At 38.0% G+C, this 21,663-nt stretch overlaps 1 protein-coding gene across 1 annotated transcript in view; it reads left to right on the forward strand.

The window, feature by feature from the left end:
* The first annotated feature begins 228 nt into the window (after positions 1-228).
* coro2aa (coronin 2Aa) overlaps positions 229-21,663 on the forward strand; it is an 80,017-nt gene continuing 58,582 nt past the window's right edge. Inside the window, exon 1 of the mRNA XM_088914219.1 lies at positions 229-504. Coding sequence (XP_088770345.1) covers positions 490-504 — 15 coding nt within the window. The 5' untranslated portion in view covers positions 229-489. The remainder of the gene's footprint in view (positions 505-21,663) is intronic.

Genomic DNA, 21,663 nt, shown 5'->3' on the forward strand with positions numbered 1-21,663 from the left:
GTGCTGCATACGTCAGACGTTCAAGGATTTTAAATAGTAATGCAAATCTTAAAGCCGAAGGTTTACCATCCTGACAGGGAGCCCTACAACCACATTCTTACTCACTACCACGGGACACAAAGAAAATCTGCCCGTTTTTCTACGTTTTTTTGTCCTGCTGCTTCACCGTGCCCCTCCCTCTGTCTCTCCTCCCATCACACAATGCCGCGCCTGCCTAGTTTTTGAGCCACTGCGGTGCGTGGATGGGGCACGTCTAGTTCGGCGCTTTCTGGTTTCCTTTTTTTATCCGTTGTCAGACTCGTGCAATCAGCTTGTCATGATTTATGAATGAACATTACACCACTGACATATAAAACGTCTGTTGGATACCACAGCACCCAGAAGAACTAAGACTTTCTGCAGTGTGCGAGTCCCCCATTTCTGTTTCCAAGCCATACTGCTGCAGTTTGCACTTTACTCGGAAATCCTTGTCACCTGGAGACATCCTTTATGACCATCACAAAGGTAAGAAGCAAAATAACACCTCTTGCTACAAAAGCAAAAAGAAATCTGGTCGTTACGAGTGCTTAAAACGACAGTATCACAATTAAAACATTAGCAAAGCCTATTTTATTTTTAAAGGTGGCATGCGTGATCTACAAATTGTAATTGTATGACAGATTAGCAAGGGAAAAGCCTCTGCTAAGGCTAACAAAACATGCATGTAGAATCTACGTTAATCGTTCAAACTCCCTTTCTAAGAATATGATTCTTTGGGGAAAGGCAATGAAGCGTGGTTATGTTAGGTCCTATTACGTACACAAACTTCCCACCCTTTCATTCTGACAGGACAAAAATACATTATGTAGGTTTGAATTGAGGATCATAATCCAGTTATGCCGGCGGTGGTTGCAAATACACGCTTGGGGTTTTTTTGTCTTAGTCTCTGTGGCACTTCTCCGGTGTCCCTTTGAAAGTGATGCCCGTTTTTTTTGGGGATTTCCTGGTTTCTAAACTCGGGATGACAGCGGCGCTCTCTCACCCCTCTCGAGGGTTATTACAGTAGGTGCGTGCGGGCTGTGTGTGTGAGTGGACCCGGAGCGTGTCCGTCGCCCCATTTTCGCGCATCAGTTTCGATAGTAATTACACAGGGCTCTGGTTACTCTTTGTGCGAGGTCCACAGGTCTCCACAATACGCACTGAAACTGAACAACACATTGACCCTGACCGTGGCCAGGGCACAGAGACCGAACGTATTACTAATGCATAGGATCAGGCTCCCGCAGGGGTGTTAGAGTTTAATTTATATCCAATACCTTGTCCATAATAATTGTTTTGAAAGTAGTTGTGCAGTAGCCTCTTGATTAAAGAGAACCCTTTTGTGAGTGGAAATCTGGATATGCAATTCCCTTTTCGTCATTTGTTGTACAGTCAACAGATAAGTTAACTTTGAAAGTGCTTCCAGAGAAGGTTTAGAGCGGTCTGTGATCAGCAATACTGCTAAGCCACTCCGTGAAGGAAGCGTTTTTGTCTTATGAAGTACACCTAAGGTTTCAATGGAATTAAAACAAGAAGAGTTTATACTTCTGTCAAAAAAGGAAACATTATTTTATTGTTATACGTCCGTGAAGGAAGCGTTTTTGTCTCATGAAGTGCACCTAAGGTTTCAATGGAATTGAAACAAGAAGAGTTTATACTTCTGTCAAAAAAGGAAACATTCTTTTATGATTTCTAGTTAAAGGCCTTTTCATAGTTTTTGGCACCGACCTACTGCCATCTCTATGACCTTAATGGATTTGTGTGTCCATGACAGGGGATCTGCATGTGTTAAGGGAACACAAGTAGAGGACAGCTGTTGTATGCCTCAGTACAGGTGACAAAAGTTGAATCATAGTGTGTGATAACTAAACATTTTCGTAACATCAAAGAAAATTGACATGCTGGTGGGAAACAAGGTGTTAGAGTGTGAACAAGGTGATTGTTATTTCTGGAGAGTCTCTTTGCAGAATTAAATAGCAGACCTGTAATAGTTTTAAGCATGATGTGGCCAGCAATATATCCCTCGCTTTCATTCAGCAAGGCTTATTGACAAGCACTTCTTCTATCACAGTCAATTTCTTTTTTTAAATACTCTTTATAGTTTCATTCATGTCTGTTTTGGATCCAGTTGTTGTCAGGGGCCTGTTTAGTTTTCAGTTTAGTTTTTAGTTCTAAGAAAAAACGTACTGAGTCCTGGGTCTCAGTGGCTAATTTTGTATCTTGATTTAACCAAGCTAGACATTTTAAAGATTCAAAGAACTGACTGGAGAATTACTGTTAGTGTCTACGGTGTTGGTGCTTTTCTGTAAAGACACTAGTGCACAGGATCGACATTTCAAAGGGCCTGCTGGTGTGTTAAATCTGATACATTCATTATCCTAAGTTTTTTCCTCCTGTGTGGCTGTTTCAAAATGTGGGAAATATTACCATAAAGCTAAATCAGTGATCAAGTCTAGTATTACTATAGTATTGTCTGTTTTTAGTTTATTCCTCACAAGTCCCAGGAGATTTATCCCAGGGATTGTTTTGGCCAGGAAACAGTCTCTGATTTAATTTGGTTGGCAACTGAATTCCCATGAAATTGTAGATGGAGAGCAGTAACTATAGTAAATGTATAGACTAATAGACCCATGAATAGATAATTTTGTATAGAACCTGGTTTTGCCAGCTCCATTTAAAACTGTTCCTCTCTCACTTAGGAAGCTTGATGGCATGTAATGTTAAACTGGTTCGTCAATGCTGTCCTGCTCAGTATATCCTGGAATTAACAGATCTTTCAGTGTGATCTTTCATGCTCTTTTATAGAGAATAGTTTGTAAAATTGAAAGATTGTCTGCTGCCTCAGGCAAGCCAATCGAGCGTTGAGATAAACAATAAGGAAACTATCAATTTACAACTTTGTGGACAGTTACATTTCCAGGTTTTACATTCCACTATAAAATGCTTCTTTATAAATTTTTTTTTATTTTCGAATCGATGGTGATTGATGTATAAAAGAAAACCGAGCAGTACGGGACAGGATAAGCCCCGTGAGAATAGCTGCCATGGAACTGGGAGACATTGAAGTAGGTGAAGTGGTCTTGGGGTGGTGACTGACAAAAAAAAAAAGATGTACAGTAAAAGCAAGCTGATCGACACATTATAGAAAAATACTTTTAGAACACTTGCAAACATTTAGATTTTTCCCAATAGTCAAACAAGTAGCTGAAATGAATCTTTAAACTTTTATGGATGCAGTGTATTTAATTGTATAAAAGCATGCAACTATTCATTTGAACTCCATTCTTAAGCTTTAAGATGTCCTTTGGTTTGTTACAATTGCTCCATGGCTGAGCTCTCAGAGAAAGGCCTTTGGCAATGTTTTTTTTTTTAGCTTTATAGCCTTTCATTGTTTTAAAAACTGATACATTCATAAGGGTCTTTAACCTGTGGATGATGTATAATCGTCCCTATTATAGTTCTTTCTCCTAAGTTATTATTATAAATGATTTTATTAATATGTCCAAATAAAAGCTACAATTTTTAAAGAATGTAATGTATATGCAGTGGGCAGGTAACCTCAACTTTTCTAACAGCTCATTTACTGTGATTAACACTGTACTGTAGGTTTGTTTTGTGTGCATCATTCATTTTCAAGTTGGCTGTTTTGTTGAGGTAATGTTTGACATCCACACCCAAAGTTATCACACACTTCCACAAGATTAATGTCGGCGTTCAGTAATTGGCAACCATTTCTGAGCTGTGTATAGGAAGGCATTTTCTGTTCCAGTTTATGAGATCTGAAGTGTATATGGTCAAGGTTTCCTGCTTTAGTCCTGACAGTAGGATCTGGAAAAACTGAATCAGAGAGCTTTCTCTGTTAGTTATCACCATCTTATATTGTAATAAATGATGGCTGTAGATTAGCTACAGATTCTGAAAAAGGATAATATTGTTTAAGAAATGCCTAATTGCATGAACTTAAAAACTTATTTTATCTTAATTTTCAGCCATCTCTATAGGTTGATGAAGCGGAAGGATATTATAATTTAAAATGATACATTTCAATTCCTCTTTCAGTGTAATTTAGGCAGGAAATTTGTCAAAGATGCTATTTCTGTAAATTTCATTCCATGCCCATATTGCCAAGTGTCTTTATATTGCCGATATAAAAGTGTAATCTATACACCATTTTCATTGACCCATTATATGATTGAAAAAAGTGGAAAACTTTAATACTAGCTAGTATTTCCTAGTATTCCTAGTATTAAAAATCCCAGATGTGTCAATTAAATAAGTAAATATTTTACAACTCAAAAGAAAACGAATATGCCACGTGCAAGGAAACTATTTTGTAAATTTACTCTTAAGAAAATTATAAAAGAAAACAAACTATTTTGTTTTTTTGCATGCTGGAAATTGTTTTAAAAACAGTTGTGAAAATGCATATTGCTATTGTTGGTGGTCCTTGTGTTTTGAGAGCCTAGTAGAAGTATTCACATACTTTCAATTATTTTTGCTGAATTATACATTTAATGTATAAAAGTGTACGCACTTTTAAATGGAATGTTTTTAATCAAAACCTGAATACTCACACTAACCACTTTTATGACTGAGAGATGTGAGCTGATAAATATCAGCAAAAACGGCAAAGAAAACCAAATCTACAACATGTTGATTGCATAACTATTCTTCCCCTTTACTATGGCAAACGAAAATTAGTTCTGGTGCACAACATTTCTTTGACAAGTTGCACAATTCATTGAATAGACTCAATCTGTGTGCAGAAATAGTGTTTCACAAATAGTGATTCCAGAGTAAATAAACCTGTTTCTATAGATTCCTCACCAGTGGGTAGTCAAACAAAGATTCAACCTTGAAGACCAAGGATCTTTCCTAAAATCTTTGAAAGGCACAGATCAGGGGAAAAGTATAAAAAATAAAGGCACTCGGTATCCCTTTGAGGGGATAGAAGTCAATCTTTAGGAAGTGGAATGTGGATCATTTCATCCCACACTGCCTTGGTCTTGCTTATTTGGCCTTGGTCAAATTTTCATTTGAGACAGCAATACAGCATGACCAGCCAGGCAAGGACACTAGTGAGGTATGCAACTGTGAGGCCACTGGTGACTTTTAAAGACCTGCTTAGTTCAGTAACTGAGATGGGAGAAAAGGTTCATAAATCAACAATATCTCAGTCACTCCACAAAGCTACACTGTATGGCAGAGTGGAAAATCCTGCATGAAGATTGCCACAAACCACGTAAGTGATGCTGCAAGCATGTGGCGAAAGCTTTTGTAGGCAGACAGAAAAAAATAGGAACTTTGCGGTTTAAACCCTAAGCCGTGTCATTTAAGGTCCAAACCCAACACAGCACATCACTCAGTCAACACAATCCTTACTGTCAGGCATGCTGGTGCAGCATTTGTTATGTTACTGCTTCCCATCAACAGGGACTTAACTTAAAATGCACTCTCTTATTGCTAGTGTCTTTGCTGATTGTTTTCAGCGTAGTTTTGAAACATGAGAAAGTATGAGGTAAGTCTCAAAGTAACTTAACTTAAACTTGATTGTGTCATTGATTATAATGATCATAAGAATAAATCATTCCTTTAACTTAAGTACAGTAGCACTTCCAAAACACTTTCCCCATAGAAGTGTACATATGTTATATGTTATGTTAGCAGGGTGACACACATCAGATGGTACTCTCCAGCAGCCCCACAGTAGCATATCAGGTGAATAAATGAGAAATTACTTTAACAGTTTAAGAGAGAACCACACTGTACTTGCTCAAAATAGAATTTAGCCAGGACGTCCGAGATTTAAGCTAGATTTTATGAACACTTCTTTGGGATCTTTAATATCAAAGTAGTTAGGACCTTGGTTTACGTCTTGTGGAAAGGATAGCATCTCCTATAGTCTTTGGCATCAATTAGGAAGAATGGAAGAATGTCACAGTGGCAACCTGGCTTTCCTTGGAACTCTCACATCCCAGTAGTAACTAGGCTGCGCTTAGTTTATGAGATCTGACGAGACCAAGCTTGAAGGTGCTAATGCTGATAGCTTTGGTTCATGTGAAATATACCATGAAACTGCTTGCTGAATGTGTTAAAAACAAAAACAAAAAAATCCAGTGATTTAGTGAAATAAATCAGGCTTTGAGAATGATGTTATTTTGCTCTTTTGAGAAGTGCAACACTAAAGTAGCTTGGGGTTCAACAGTACAATGCTTTATTGCTTAGATTCAAGCACTTCCCCCAGTATTGTACAGAATACTGAATGCAGAATGAAGAAGTCATTATGTCACCATCCAGGTGTCATTCTGCACAGTGCTTTATTGTTTCAGTAGGATAGGATGGGATAGCATGCAGTTAAAGTACTTTGGTGATGATAATATTCATCCACTTACAGCTAATGGGGTCTGGTGAGAGGTTAAAAAGCAAAACTGAAGTGTTCTGCAGGAGGTATATGTACGTGGTGACAGTAGTAAATTGAGAGTTTTACAAGGTGATTTCAGTAACATGGTGTGCTGGTTTGACAAGTGTGAGTTGATTCACACAGAGTTCATGGGCTCTGGACCACAGGAAACATTCAATTCAAACACTTTGTATGCTGTTCTACTTCTTTTAAAGGCTAAGACAAAAGGTATTGATCTATTTACATTTTCGGTATAGAATGCAGTATTATAAATATGTAATCACATTCTTATGGGTATTTTAAAAAACAGAATTATATATTATATAAACGACAGATGTAATGGATAGACAAAAGTATTCACATAATTTCTGTACTTTTTGTTTTCTCTTTGGGCATCTATTACTACACCACTCCAGTTTTAACACATGGTCACTGGCTCCCCATTACCCATCAGCACTTTCAGTTCGAAAGTTTACCCTTAACTTTTAAAGGCCTGTACACCAAGTCCTCTTGATACTCACCATCTCTTATTACTCCCTATGTACCAAGCAGGGCTCCTCACTGTGCTAAGACACATCTTTTAATTCGTTTCTTGTTATAGATCCAAGCATCTCAGGCAACATGCTTCAAGCGATCTTGTACCACCACTCTGGAACTCACTGGAACCCACCAGTCGGAGAAATGGGAACTCTTTTACAGTTTTTAAACCTGGACGAAAGGCTTTCGTGTTTATTCAGTTTATTCCTGTTTGTCCACACCCATCCATCTATTTTCCAACCGCTTCTCTCAATTCAGGGTTAGGGGGTTAGGAGACTATCCTGGCCAGCAAAAGACGCAAGGCAGGGTACACCCTGGATGGCATGCCAGTCCATTGCAGGGCACACACACAGACTCAGACACACACACTCACACCAGTTCCAGTTTTCCCAGAAACCAATTAACCTGCCGATATATGTTTTGGATTGTGGAAAAAACTGGAGCGGAACATATAAACTCCACACAGACAGCACCCCAGGTCCGAAATTGAACCCAAGTCCCATGCTTCTATTGGTCATGCCATCCACATTTTTTATCTCTTATCTTTAATTCTTTAATTCTGTGTAATTGTTGTTTTGGCTTTTTTCCTTTTTTTTACCCTCTAAACTGCCCTATACACATGTGGTATACATGATCTAGATCTTTTATTTGTAGCAGCTGCCCTGTAATGTTTTTCCTTATTCTTGGATACAGCAGCTATCAGATTGTAAAGATTTATGGCAGGCACTGTTTTCTTCAAATCCACCCACAGTACTTCAGCTGGATTCAGGTTGGATAGCCTGTCTTGTCCCTTACCTTTTTCTTTAAAAATTCCCGTTTTATTATATAGCAAATATACTAAGTCTGTCCAAATGATACATTCCAACATTTCAGTCGCTATCAGTTGGTTCTATGCTCTGGTATTTAAGATTTCCTGTTCCTGAAGAGATAACAGAAGCACCCAACAGTTACCTCTGTACATATAAATGAACTTTTTACTGTATGGCTCCTCTATATTCTGTTCAGTTTTTCTGTCTGTCTAGAACTCTTATATAATGCTCATACAAGTCGTCTTTACGTGACTGATATTTTGCTTGGCATTCCACATCAGGATTGAGTCCTGGTTACACCTGTGTAGGTCACTTGTGTATCTCGGCATCTGATTTTGCTCTACCTATGGGAATATAGAACTTCCAACTTTCAGTGACATTTTAAATAGCTTATTGCTTTGGGGGATTTTTGTATTTTGTATTGAGAGAGATATTTGGTGGATAACATAATTTTCTGTCTCTTGGAAATAAACTCCAACATTCGTTATTATTGAGTCGTATGTGTCCAATTTAACTGAACAATTGGTGGGTTGTGACCATACTTAAATGCCAAATATATTAATAATAATTGTAAGCTATGTCATTATTTAGAATACCTAGGAGCAGGTTTTTTTTTAATTGAAAAAGTAACACAAGAAAGTGATTTGATCTTAATTACACTCCGTTTTCCCTATTTTGTGGAGTTTATGAAGGAGAGTCAGATACATTTGTCTCTAGCTATGGCAAGCTTCTGTCTTGCAAATTAAGTGCTTCAACGTTTACTCCTCTTTAATTTACATAATTTAAGCGGCCTATTCATTGATTGCAAAGGAACAAGGAATAGGTTTATTCCATGCTGAAAAAAAGAAGAAAGAGAACACAACGTTTCGGCTGTGGAGCCTTCTTCAGGTGTGAAGAAGGCGTTTCGGCCGTGGAGAAGGCTCCACGGCCGAAACGTTGTGTTCTCTTTCTTCTTTTTTTCAGCATGGAATAAACCTATTACTTGTTCCTTTGCAGCCTACGCATGCTGACGCAGCTACCCACCTGAACTATTCATTGATTGTTTGAAAGGCATAGGCTTTGCCCTGAAGGCAAGAAAAAGTGTTCTGTCAACAGTTAGTAAGCATGCTATATGAAATCAGATTTACATACCAAGGGAAAGCATTTCCTCACTTCGAACATTAAGTACAAAATCAAAATGAATGGAGGGCATCATGGTAGCGTGGTTACTTAATGCTTCTGCCTAATCATAACCTCAGTTTTGAACTAAGGCACCTTCTGTGTGTGGTGTGCATGTTCTTTATGTGGCCTGGTGAGTTTTCAGGATGTGCTCCAGTTTCCTCTTACAGTTGAACAACTGTCTAGGTTCACTTGTACCTCTGAATTGTCTTTTGGATGTACTGTATGTGTGAGTGTGTGTCTTGTGATGGGCTGTGGTAGGCTCCGGCTCATCATGACTCTGTCTCAACAGTTAATGAAACATGGATGAAAGGTAAATGGAGTTCTTTCCTGCAGCACTCTTGCTAGCTGAACCCCCCCCCGTCAGTATTTTGACATACTGTATAATGGGACAGGAAAATTGCGTAAATCCGATGCCATCATCCACTTGCACTGATTGATAATGGAACCTCTTTTGGAATGTTTTGTTTTATTGCAATGTTAGTTTGCTAATTTATTAGAATGTTTTCTATTGTGAGATGTTGTTTTGGAAATAAAGTTTATTGTGCTTGAAAGAAAAAGGACATATGCTGTAATACCGGAACAAATAATAGGTTTATTCCATGCTGAAAAGAGAAGAAAGAAAACACAATGTTTCAGCTGTGGAGCCTTTTTCGGGTGTAAGGTACAGTATGCTGTAATAATACAGATACTGCAAGCAGAGGTAAGCAGTGATGTACTCATTTAATAAAAAAAAAAACATTTCATGGAAAAAAGAAAATCAATCAGTTTTATTCTAACATAGCACCCTGCAGTCCAGGGCATTCTTAAGGTACCTAAGTGATGCATATAAAAAGTATAGAAAATAAAAACACAAACACAAGTAAATACAGAATTCAAAGAAAGAAAGAAATTCTGAATTCAAGGCCTTTTGAAAATAAGAAAGTTTTGGCAAGATTTAAAAATATCGGCAGAAGCTGCATTTTTTCTATGGTGAGGTAGAATATTCCAAAGATGAGGGACTACAGCTGAAAAATCTCCGTCCTCTAACGTATGATGTGAAGTCCTTGGAATGTCATGGAGCCTAGAACCAGTGCAAGGACGTGAGTGAATGTGAGGATGTGAGGGGATAGTAACTTTGGTAGATACACAGGAGATAGAGCACTCAGTGCCTGGTAGGTCCACAAGAGAATTTTAAAGTGAGTTCTGTGAGAAACTGGTAGCCCATGCAGTTTTTTTCTGTAAAGGAGAAATATGTTTTTCCTAAGTCTTGGTCAGCCCTCAAACAACACAGTACTGGGTATAAATCAGCTGTAGTTTTTCAAAATTCAATACTGAGATGAAGCCTATATTGGAGATCTGTGATCAGAAAAAAACCCCAAATGGGTCCTTAATTCTGTTTGCAGAGGAGTGATCACAACCAAAAAAAAGTTTACAACTGATTTAAATGCCTGAAAAAGGATTGAGCTTCAAGGGATGCATTATGCAGATATGACTGTCTTGTTTGCTTACTCTTTTGATTCTGAGTTTCAGTGTAGATAAGGAGGCCACTGTAATTCTGTGCATTGTTCAAATCTGGGCTTTTCATTTATCTTGAGTCATAAACAATCCCCTTATCATGGCTGTGTTATTGCAAGAGCTGCAAACACATATCTGAGCTTTCTTTGACTTCCCTCCTCTTTTGTAAAATGTTGGCTGGCAAGTCAGGTAACATAGTTCATATAATGATTTACGGTGATTGGCCATCAAGGCTGTGTTTGATTGTGCAGTTTATTTAAGCATTCAAACATATTCCATCACTTGCTCGTTTTTCAAAGTGTTTGGAAATACCAATTCATTTAATACTATTTAGAGGCTCCTGTCATCCGTGCTGTATCTGCCTTTAAATAATAATTTCTTGCATTTATGTGGTTCTTTTCATCCCAGAGGACCCCAAATGCTTTACATATATGAAGGGGCTCACTTCATTCACAGTGGGACCTTGGTTTAAAGAGGAACTGCAACGCTATATTCATATTTCAGGGTTAAAAAGGATCAGCATTGATAAGTGCATTTCAAACCGCAATAAAAGTAAGCAATTCAGAACCAGACAACAAAACTTGCAAGGTGTTGTGGCCTTATCACTTTGTAAAACAAAATAGCTTGTGAATCCATCTCCTTTAATCCATTAGAAATATTGCTTTTGGTTTCAAGATGGTTTTGCCAACAAGTACTACTTGTTAACTCTGCATGCAGATGGCATTGGAACATTTCTGTAGCGAAATGTGTGCTGCTCAACCTGTACTTATTAGCTTGTACATCACATTACATTAGTCATTACGGTGACTAGTGAGCAAGAAGGGCCACTTCACATCGCAGTTCGCGCTAACTCTAGCTCTCTTTCATGGTGAGATCAACAGTTTGCGACAACAATGGTGACTTACAGTACTTTCACAAAGCTCACGATTTTGTGCTTAATTCAGAATTTTTAATTTTTTTTCTACAACGCCAATGAACTTCTTTTATTACCAAGATTTAATAACCAGTCTGAGAAATTGGGACTGCAGTTCCTTGTTAACACCTCATCCTAAGAGTGGCATCCCTATGATACAGTGCTTCTGGTCAACACACTGGAACCTTGGTTTGGAAATCCTTGAGAAGAGAGAAGAGCAAACTGCAAACTGGTTTTCCTTACAGTATCCCAACCCTGTACTGACATGGTACTGACTTGCTTAGCTTCTGAGATCTGATGAGATTAGGCTGTGGAATGGTCATCCATCCATACGTATTCCAACTGCTTCATCCGGTTCACTTTGACAAGCAACTGGCACAAGGAGGGGTACACCCTGGACAGGACGCCAGTCACAAGACACACCCAGACACAGACACACACACTCTCCAGGGCCAATTTTCCCAGAAGCAAATTAACCTGTTAGTATGTGTTTGGACAGTGGGAGGAAAACAGAGCGCTGGGAGGAATCCAACACTAACTAAACTCCAGTACCCCAGTGCTACAGGGCACTGCACCACCCCCAAAGTGGTCAGGCTACTGTCAAATACATTTTACCTTTGTCATTTCCAGTTACGGGAATTTAATTCCCGTAACACTTTATTGGCCATATACAATTTCTTGCATTAGGAATTTGTCTTTTCGCATAGCCCAACTTGCTCTCCGTGAGACACACGGGGACACAGACAGGGAGAGAAGCTTAGGGTCAGAGCACAGGGTCACCCATTTATACTGTGCCCCTGGAGGAGCTGGGGTTAAGGGCCTTGCTCAGGGGCCCAACAGAGTAGGATTCCTCTGCCAGCCGTGGGATACGAACCGGCAACCTTCCAGCCACAGACACAGATCCTTAGCCACAGTGCCATTGCCCCATGGTGAAAATGAAAATGTGAAACGATTTTAAATAAAATATTAGTGTTTAATAAAATAACACTTTAAACAATATGGAAATTGTAAAGAAGACTAAAGCATACTTGAATATCACGTAAGAAAAACAAACCCTCTAGCATCACCTTGATCATGAACCCAGACAATCTATTCAGATTAAGTCGTTTTGACGTAGTATTCGCGAATATTTTAAATTTGAAGAAATGAAAATAAAACAATGTACTTTTTCCTTGTTAATTTTGCAATGGCACAATACTTTTTGTATTGTCAAATCATTGGAAACTGAAACATCTGACATGCTCTATATAAGAACAAGATCTGTTTTCAATTTTGGGTTCTGGGAAACATTGTAACAAATAGTTATTGGATATACATTTCAGAGTCTTGATTGTGAAACCAGGAAACAAACTTCCTTGTTTTGTGTCTTTCGTTTGTAGGAGGAACAGAGAAAAACAAATTCCTTCAAATTCCAGACACCATTTTTATCATATTTACTTCTAAGTAAGTGGTGGTTTTGATGTCTTTCTTACACGATGAAATGACAGTGAAACAAATCTCTTCCACAAAAACTGCAAATTATTGTATTTATGATTTGTGTACTGTATCAAAGTCCCAGAATGGAGACTTCCTCCATGGTAACTGAACCCAGAGCAAATAAACCCTTGAACTTCAGAGTGAGTAAATTGTGCTGCGTTAGAGCTGTAAATTGGAAGGCACTGACTTCAGGCCATTCTTTAACTACGACTCCCGAAATCTGTGATACAGCAGGTGAAATCGTATTTTTTATTATTTGCAGTCTGAGGATTCATCCTCTTGCAGCGTATTGGCAATACTGTATTTTAAAGATAGGAAGGACACTGAGGTGCCTGTAACAGTAATGCCTAAGGTTATAGATCTCGTGCATTGTATTCTTTGATTACCTGTTTTTCTATTTTGTGATACTGGTATTTTTACATACAGTTGCAGATGCTTCAAAACCACAAAACTAAGTAATTATATTTTAAGATCAAGGTTAACATGTATAAATATCAAACTCTATACTCTGTACTCCACACATACTGAATATGGTGATGATTACAGTATGTGCTTATAATCCTATAACAGCAACACCAACACTTTTCCTATTGTACAGCACCATTCTTTGTATTCTCTGAGATTAAATGGGATCAAACATGTTGACAGGAGAAATGGAAGGTTGTTAAGTGTCTCTAAACTAGTATTTTAAGGTTTTAAACAGAAAACTAATATTCTAAGGATTAAACCAGCAAAGTGCTCACCTTCACAGCTCTTGCCAAGCATTATTGGCTGAGATTTGTTACCCTAAAATTATGCATATCAAAATAAACATCCCAAGCAGTAATTTAGAAATGAGATGTGGATTAATAGAAAGGAGTTGTAGGTGACATTGGAAAGCAGTTCTCAGCGTTTGAATTTAGTATGTAGTTAAAAGATCTGGGCTTCTTTGATGTTGTGATTTTCATCACTCCCTGTCCATTAAAGCAACTCTAACACGACTAAGATCTTGTTAGCACCCACATTTATTATGTTCAGTGAAAAACTGTTAAAGATTTGGGATGTGTAATATAGAAAGAAAAATCAAGAGAACTTGTTGACTGCTAGAGAAAGTTATTGGATGTTGCTTACTGGTGTCTTGCTGGACTTCTCACAAGCTTGAGCCTATGTGTACATTTATACCAGTGCAGTACTGTGCCTAATGTGATACATACAGGAACTGAGGAGTGTTAAGAGGGTTTAGGTGTAGAGTATATGAATTGAATTGTGTACAACTTTGTTTTGATGAAGTTCAAGGAAAGGGTGCTCTTAGAAAATAATAAAAAAACTAGTAAGGAAAAAAACAGTGCTTGAAATGGCTGGTTATGTTTGTTCGGCATTATATTTGAATATTCACTGGGTTTCTTTACCATGCAAATCCATGAAAATGGGAGCCCCCCCCCCCCCCCCCGGATTGTCTTTTCATCAGGAAATACAGTATTATCCAAAGATGAGGCAGTTCTTGATTGTCTCTGTGTTCTGGCAATGCCAGCTGATATGTAATAAATCCATCCACCCATTCTCTAACCACCTCATCCCATTCAGAGTTGCAGGGGAGCCTAAGATTTTCCCAACAACCACAAGGCACAAAGCATATACCAGTCCATGGCAGGGCATACACAGGCACAGACTTGCACACACTCACTCCAGGGCTAGTTTTCACAGTCTTTGGACAGAGAAGCACCTGGAGAAAACTAATATGAACACAGACAGAACATACAAACTCCACAGAGTTAGCACCCCAGGTCCGGAATTGACCCAGGGCCTCAGTGCTGTGAGGCAGTAATACTAACCACTGCGCCACCATGTTGCCATATAATATGTTTTTTTTTTTGTAAAATTACATGTATAGTTCCTTCCAGTTACTGTGAAATTAACTTCTCCTGTTTTTTTGAGCCGTGTGTATGTTATTTATTTACTTGTCTGCCCTTTTACAAGTTTGCCAGAGAAATCAGGAGGGGTTGAGGAATTTAAAATATGAAAGCTTGAGTACCTACTCGACAGGGTCAGCCGGCTGCTTGTCTTCAGAGTTACACAAAACATGCATGAATGTAATTCCACAAGTACATGATCTTTGAAACAAGTCTGAAACCAGATAAAAAAGTACAGTGCCACATCACAAAAAAAGCTATTTTGACAAGGCATAGGAGTCCTGGAATCAGTCCAGAGAAGAGCAACTAGATATATTTTCTGATTTGAGGAAGTGCCAGAGTCTCCCAAGCTAAAAGAGCTGAATATTTGTAATTTTGGACAGGGTATTATACAGTAATCTCCAAAACAGATAGGGAAAACCAAGAGATGTCTGATTCCTTGCTCAGTAGTACAACAGCAGGGGTGTCCAAACCACTTCTCCACTCCATTTAGTGCATCTACACACAAAACAGAAATTCAACATTTTTGCCAACTCCAGGAAGAGACAGGAACAGTGTTTGTAGGCATCACTGATTCAGTAAGGAAGGTGCTGGAACCATAAGCAAGTGAGACCAGTATCTTTGGTTAATTGCCTTTGGTTAATTCGTAGAGAGCAGGTATTCCTGTGCCAAAATTCATTAGGCTATATTATTTACACATATTGAATACTTTTCACTATTTTTTGTTTTCCTGTCCATTTTAGTTAAGCTGCACCCCAGTTAGGTTTATTAGTTGTGTCGTTGTTCTATGTATGTGTTACTTCTTGACAAACAATACTGTACATCATATAGTAATATAATAATTGTAATAAATAGTAATATATCACTTGTATGAGTAAAGGAAGTGCATGTTCTTAGCAAGCAAAAATGTGTTATTGGGAAGTTATAAACTTTGTCAGTGAAGGAAAAAAAACATGTTCTGATGATTTAGGGGTATCTTCAAATACCACGTCTATTTCAAGCTGAAGCTGAATTGAGAACAGTGTGCCAATTTGTAGCAGAGGAAAAGCAGTGTGAATCAGGGATGGAACAGAAATTCCGGTTTCACAGCAGTTTCCTCTATTTCATGTTTTACAAGCAAGCTCCTGTCGTGCTATTTTACTCTTGTCCAATGAGAGAATTTGTAGTGTTTGTCATATTGGCCTGGCTCCAGTAAATCTCATTGATGGAGCAAAGGAATGACTAAATTCTCCACAAGACTTGTAAAGTTTAAGATAAGCTTGAAATATGTAGTTTTGCATGTTGGTTTATGTGCGTGAGACTGCAGCTCATATACAGTATACTGTATTTTCCTGTCCTCTGCATCACATGACCCGCAAAATGGTGATAAGACACCTTATGCCTTGAATAATAATAACAATCATAAAAATAACAACAATAATAAGTAATAATAATGAATCGTCGTTGTGATCACCATAGTTACACTTATTTAGCTTTTTTGGACACTCAACTCAAAGTGCTTTGCTGGTAATGGGGACTCTCCTCCACCATGGCAGCCACAATGCTCCTGTTTGCTCACCACACATCAGCTATCAGTGGGGAAGAGAAAAAAGTAATGAAGCAATGAAGTTATGAAATTATTGAAGCTCAATGAAATGAAGTAAGGACGTTTTTGGTTCAACATCTTGTATCTGTTCCCCAAATGAGCATGGAGCTATATTGTAATAACTGCTCTGGAAAAGATTTGTTTTGAGAAATCATAGCAATTAAAATCCTACAAAAGCTACAGTGGCACTCCTATGATTGAGTGATACATTAAACAAAGCACTTTTTCCATTAGCAATTAAGATATTCAAATTCTTTTATATATTAATTGCAAACAGTTATAACTATTAAATACAATTTTACAATTGTTGAAAATTAGTTCGCTAAGGTTTTTTAAATATAATTTAAAAAAAACTGCCATTAAAAAGGGCCTAAATAATTAGATGATTTCTGTTTTCTTATAATACGCGATATTGGCACTTCACTGTAAAAATCTTTACAAATATATTCTGTTTTGTATTTTACTAGTTATAAGCTGTAATTTGTTAGCAAATAAAATATAAAACATAATATGAAACTTAACATATATATATGAAATAGTATGTATAAAACTTTTATCCATGCCAAATTCAGTCACAGTTAAATGCTTATGCACCATTTTACAAATAATGAAGGCACAAAAAATAATTATGATTAACATATTATGTCACTGAATGTATGTGATACCAATTCTAATTTACTTGAATGAAACAAGAAAAAAAGACAGAGTTTTCCAAACCTTGTGTTTTTCTCTTGGTGTGCCAATTTTTATTTTGATAATTAAAAGAAAAAATGCCAACCTGTGTAACAACGTTTGCTGCATGGAGATTTGATATACACCTCTTTTATAACTAATGCTTTTCTTTAAAATTTACACAAGTTTCCATGTGTAACATCAAAGAAAAATAACACAATATTTTTCTTTGATATTTTTCTTTTCTTAGCGCAATATCTTGAGCTTTGCCGTCTCTTAATTTTGAGACCATCAGACTAATTTTTTTAATCAAACCTTAATGTTGTGGACATACACTAAAAAAGAGCACCTTTTTATGTGTATATTAACACAGGAATCCACAACTTCCAAAACATTTTACCAGGGAAAGTGGTTATTGTACATTCCCATTGGATCTCAACAATTACACTTTAATTTAGTATTTAACAGAATTCCCCAAACCCACATAATATAGTTTTGAATGTAAGTTGAATTGTAAAACTAAGGCTGAATTGCAATTGGAGTAATACATTTTCTCTTTAATAAGAATGGAACGTTTTAACCTTTATTAACCTTTATTCTTAATTTTAAATGCCTTATGCTCCATCAGAAACAAGGAAGAAAGTTAATTCCTTGGTGCTGTATATAAATGAGGCTGCCACCTCTGCTCCCCACCTTCCTCTCAGGTCCTGCTCTACCAAAATCCCCATTCAGAGACCTGTTTTATACTGTGTGGGACCAAATGTAACTAGACCACTTAGAAGGTGCACTTTGGAGTGGCAGATACATATGAGTTGTGCCTCATTACTGCTAGCCTGCAAGAATGTGCGCCCCAAGTAATGCATTTGTGAAACACTGTGGGTAATCAGCGCTGTAGTGAGAAGGTAATTTTCATGCGCACAGAGGCGCCAATTTAAAACATCTCTTGGCAGATTTATGTTTTCTCTAAGAGCCCTAATTTGAGACCTTCTGTGAAGCTGGAGCTGTGTTAAAGGCGCTGCCATAGAAAGCACATCCTAGACATTGTTTAAGACAACACAAGGGGGACATGACACAGTACAAGCAGGGCACAGAAACTACTGTTACTTTAAAACTTTAAAATTTTATGACCTCTGAGCTGTAAAGATTACTTCACACCCTGTGAGCAAAATAGTTTAGTGATGACTTTACACATATCTGCTGACTTTACCGAGGGTTATGCCAAATCAAAAAATGTCTGATATCCACCTATTTTTCCAGTAACCTGTGCTAATGCAGTCATACCTGTAGGTGGGAAAGACAGGTTTGCTAACTTCTGCCTTTCTACTCTTGACCGATCTGTGATTTATGCTCTAATGATAAGGATTTTCCGAGTTTGGAGGACTGAGAGATGGTTGTTGGCGTCCTGTAACATTGAATTGGGAATTCAGTGTTAAAAATGTGGCATGTGGGCAATTCAATGAAAAAAGTGGCATGTCATACATACAGTTGCTTGTCAGTAATACACCTGATGTTAACTTTTCTTCAAAGAGTAATGGTTTCTGTTGCCTCAATGTATTGCTGACTTTTTTTGTATTGTGTGTTATGCCCCTTCTCCATCCGAGCAGACAGCACTATAGAGTAAGCTTTGGACATGACACTGGCAGGTTTTGGGTTAAAATGCTGGGTAGGTATTTCTGTTCTACCCTTTATTAAGGTACAGTCCCTGAGTTTTTCTACAATGTTTCGCTTTATAAATGTGAAGAAGGTTGTTTTGGACAAAAGTGTCACTAAAATAAATTAATAGTGAGGAGAAGGAAATGGAGAAATCTGCCCATAGTTCTTATGTTTACCCGCGTTCTGGCACACTATGGCTGCCATCGCATCATCCAGGTGGATGCTGCACATTGGTGGTGGTGGAGGGGAGTCCCCATTACCTGTAAAGCGCTTTGAGGGGAGTGTCCAGAAAAGCGCTATATAAGTGTAAGCAATTATTATTATTATTATTATTATTATTATTATTATTATTATTATTATTATTATTATTATAACTTTCCCCTTTTGGTGTCACCACAGGAAACTAAAGCTGCTTATGTGTCATTGAACCATTCTTCTTACTGAAAGCAATTTTAATTTATGGCCTGAAAAACAGTATATTGGCATTTCATTAAATTACAAGTAAAGGCTATGTGTGGCAACACTGATTGTTCTGTGGGCAATTATTTAGGCCACGTGAACATTTTTTGAAGTTTGAAGTCTCATACAGTAGTTCTGTGAGCTGTACCTGGACATAACAGTGATCATTAGTTTCCACACTGCTGTTCTGAAAACAGTCAGTTGTGGGTTGAAGTTAAGAAACAGCTCCTCCTTATCCAACAGCAATGAGAATCATTGTTAAACGAAAAGTGGTGGATCCCATAGACTGCTTTCTATTCCCTGCCCATAGCTTCCTCATGCCCAACTCCTATCGTCTATGGTCTCTACGCGATAACTAAGTTGGCGGCCACCAGGGAATGACATCTATGTGACAGTGTTTGATGTGACAGGTAGATTTAAGATCCCCGTAAATAAGATGAGGATACAGTCTGGATTGCTTCCAGGCCTGTCAAGACATGGCTTGACTGGGTGGGCCGGGATTGCAGTGCTGTGTGAGGTAATAGACTGTAGGCAAGCTGAAGCTGTTGAGAAGTTGGCTCATAATAATATTAATCCTGCAACCATGCATGCAGACCAGCTGCAAAGTGACTCATAGCCAACCTTACCTTGTTTAATATATTTTGTTATTGTACATAATACCGGTTATACAGAGGTGTTTGTTTTTTTTTCCTTTTAGATTTATAACAGATTATAGAAAAAAGGGCCTTGAACCATTTAATAACTGTTATGCAAGTTACTAGGGCCAGCAGCTACTGTGTGTCACCCTGCAGTTCACAACTGTTAATCCACAAGCTTAGTAGGTGCTAGTGGGGCCAGTAGGGAGAGAGCCAGCACCTTGATGGAAGACCTGGCAAAGCTAAGGATGCGCCGGAAGAGCTGTTAGTGGGGCCAGTAGGGGGCACTCACCCTGTGGTCTGTGTGGGTCCTAATGCTCCAGTATAGTGACAGGGACACTATACTGTAAAAAAAAAAGGAGCCGTTCTTCGAATGGGACTTAAACCGAGGTCCTGACTTTCTTTGGTCATTAAAAATCTCAAGGCGTTTCTCGAAAAGAGTAGGGGTGTCACCTCGGCATCCTGGCCAAATTTCCCATTGGTCCTTACTGATCATGGCCTCCTAATAATCCCCATCTATGAATTGGCTTCATTACTCTGGAACATCTGCCAAAAACCCACGTGAACACAGGGGGGAACATACAAACTCCACACAGATAGCACCTCAGGTCTGAAATTGAACCCGAGTCCCCAACTTGATGAGGTAGCAATGCTAACCACATCCTGGAAACTGCATCAAGTGGAAAGAGAAATCCTGTGTCGGTATTTAACAAATGGACTTGTTTTAAGATACACTTTCTGAAAGCATTTTATAGTCCTCATGGTTTATTATGGTGTTTTTCAAGTAACTGTGGAAATAGTTTGGGATTTGATTTGGCCTTCCCTTCTGTGCCCAGCTGAATATTAAGCCATGCTATGTTAAACAAAATATCAAAGAAACCACACTGGAATTCTGTCTTCCACTGAAGCTCTGGTGAGGCCACCAGTATGTATAAGCAAAAAAGTTTTTTTAAGCATTAATCAAAATTGTTTCATATATTATCTGAAATACTGAATTTCTTCAGGGGTTATGAAAGAGGCACTGCATACTAAAAATATGAAAATGCTTTCAAAAATCAAGGTGAAAGACTAGGAAAGGTTGATTATCTAGTCTATGAATACATTACTGGATGTAATTAAAAACATTTCCTTGACTGTTGCATGTCAGCATAATGTTAATGGTTTTCCCCCCAAAGCTTTGATAACATAAAGGTTATTTAACATGCTCTACAGGGCTGTAAATTTGATCAGTGTGCCCTTGTGATGTTAATGTGCATTTGACACAACAAGGACAGTACAGAGTCATTATGCCTCTTTGAAGAAGTATTTTGCATTAACACATTCTCTGTCTTTGCAGCAGCAGACATTAAAGTTCTTGGGCCTCTTAAAATGACAGCCGTCCCTCTCTTTCAGATTATTTCTGGATTTAAGCGAGTGACTTTCAGAGGGAAAACAGCTTATGTTGTTGTTGAAATCCATTGTGATGCAAAATTCCAAAAAAACTTTGCCTCAGTCAGGCTGTTAAATAGTTCTTGGGATATTATCTCTGCGCTGAGACAAGAGAGTGTTATCAAATTAAATCTCTAACATCCTTAAATATCTAATTCAAACTCATCATATAACATCATATATCAGGATGTGGGACAAATCAGCCTACAGATTAGTGTCTTGCTTAAAAAAAAATTAGCAATGATATACTGTATTTGTAATAGCTTTGCGAAGAGTAAAACTCACACATGCCATAAATAATTACTGCGATTCCATTAAATTCAAAACACAACACATAAACACAGAGGTCGCGTTTATTCACACCTCCAATTATCCCTCTAAATAAAATGTACAAAGGAAACCTCAGTAACTACTGCATGTAAAGACCTCTGAAAGTTTTCGGTTTCCCTGGGTTTTAAAAAATGAAAAGACTGCATCAGGGTTAAAGTCAGAGAGCGCTCTGAAGACTGCAGGAAAATGTTCATGACCACCACA

This window comes from Atractosteus spatula, chromosome 1, assembly GCF_055471065.1.
Source record: "Atractosteus spatula isolate fAtrSpa1 chromosome 1, fAtrSpa1.hap1, whole genome shotgun sequence".
Classification (NCBI taxonomy): Eukaryota; Metazoa; Chordata; class Actinopteri; order Semionotiformes; family Lepisosteidae; genus Atractosteus; species Atractosteus spatula.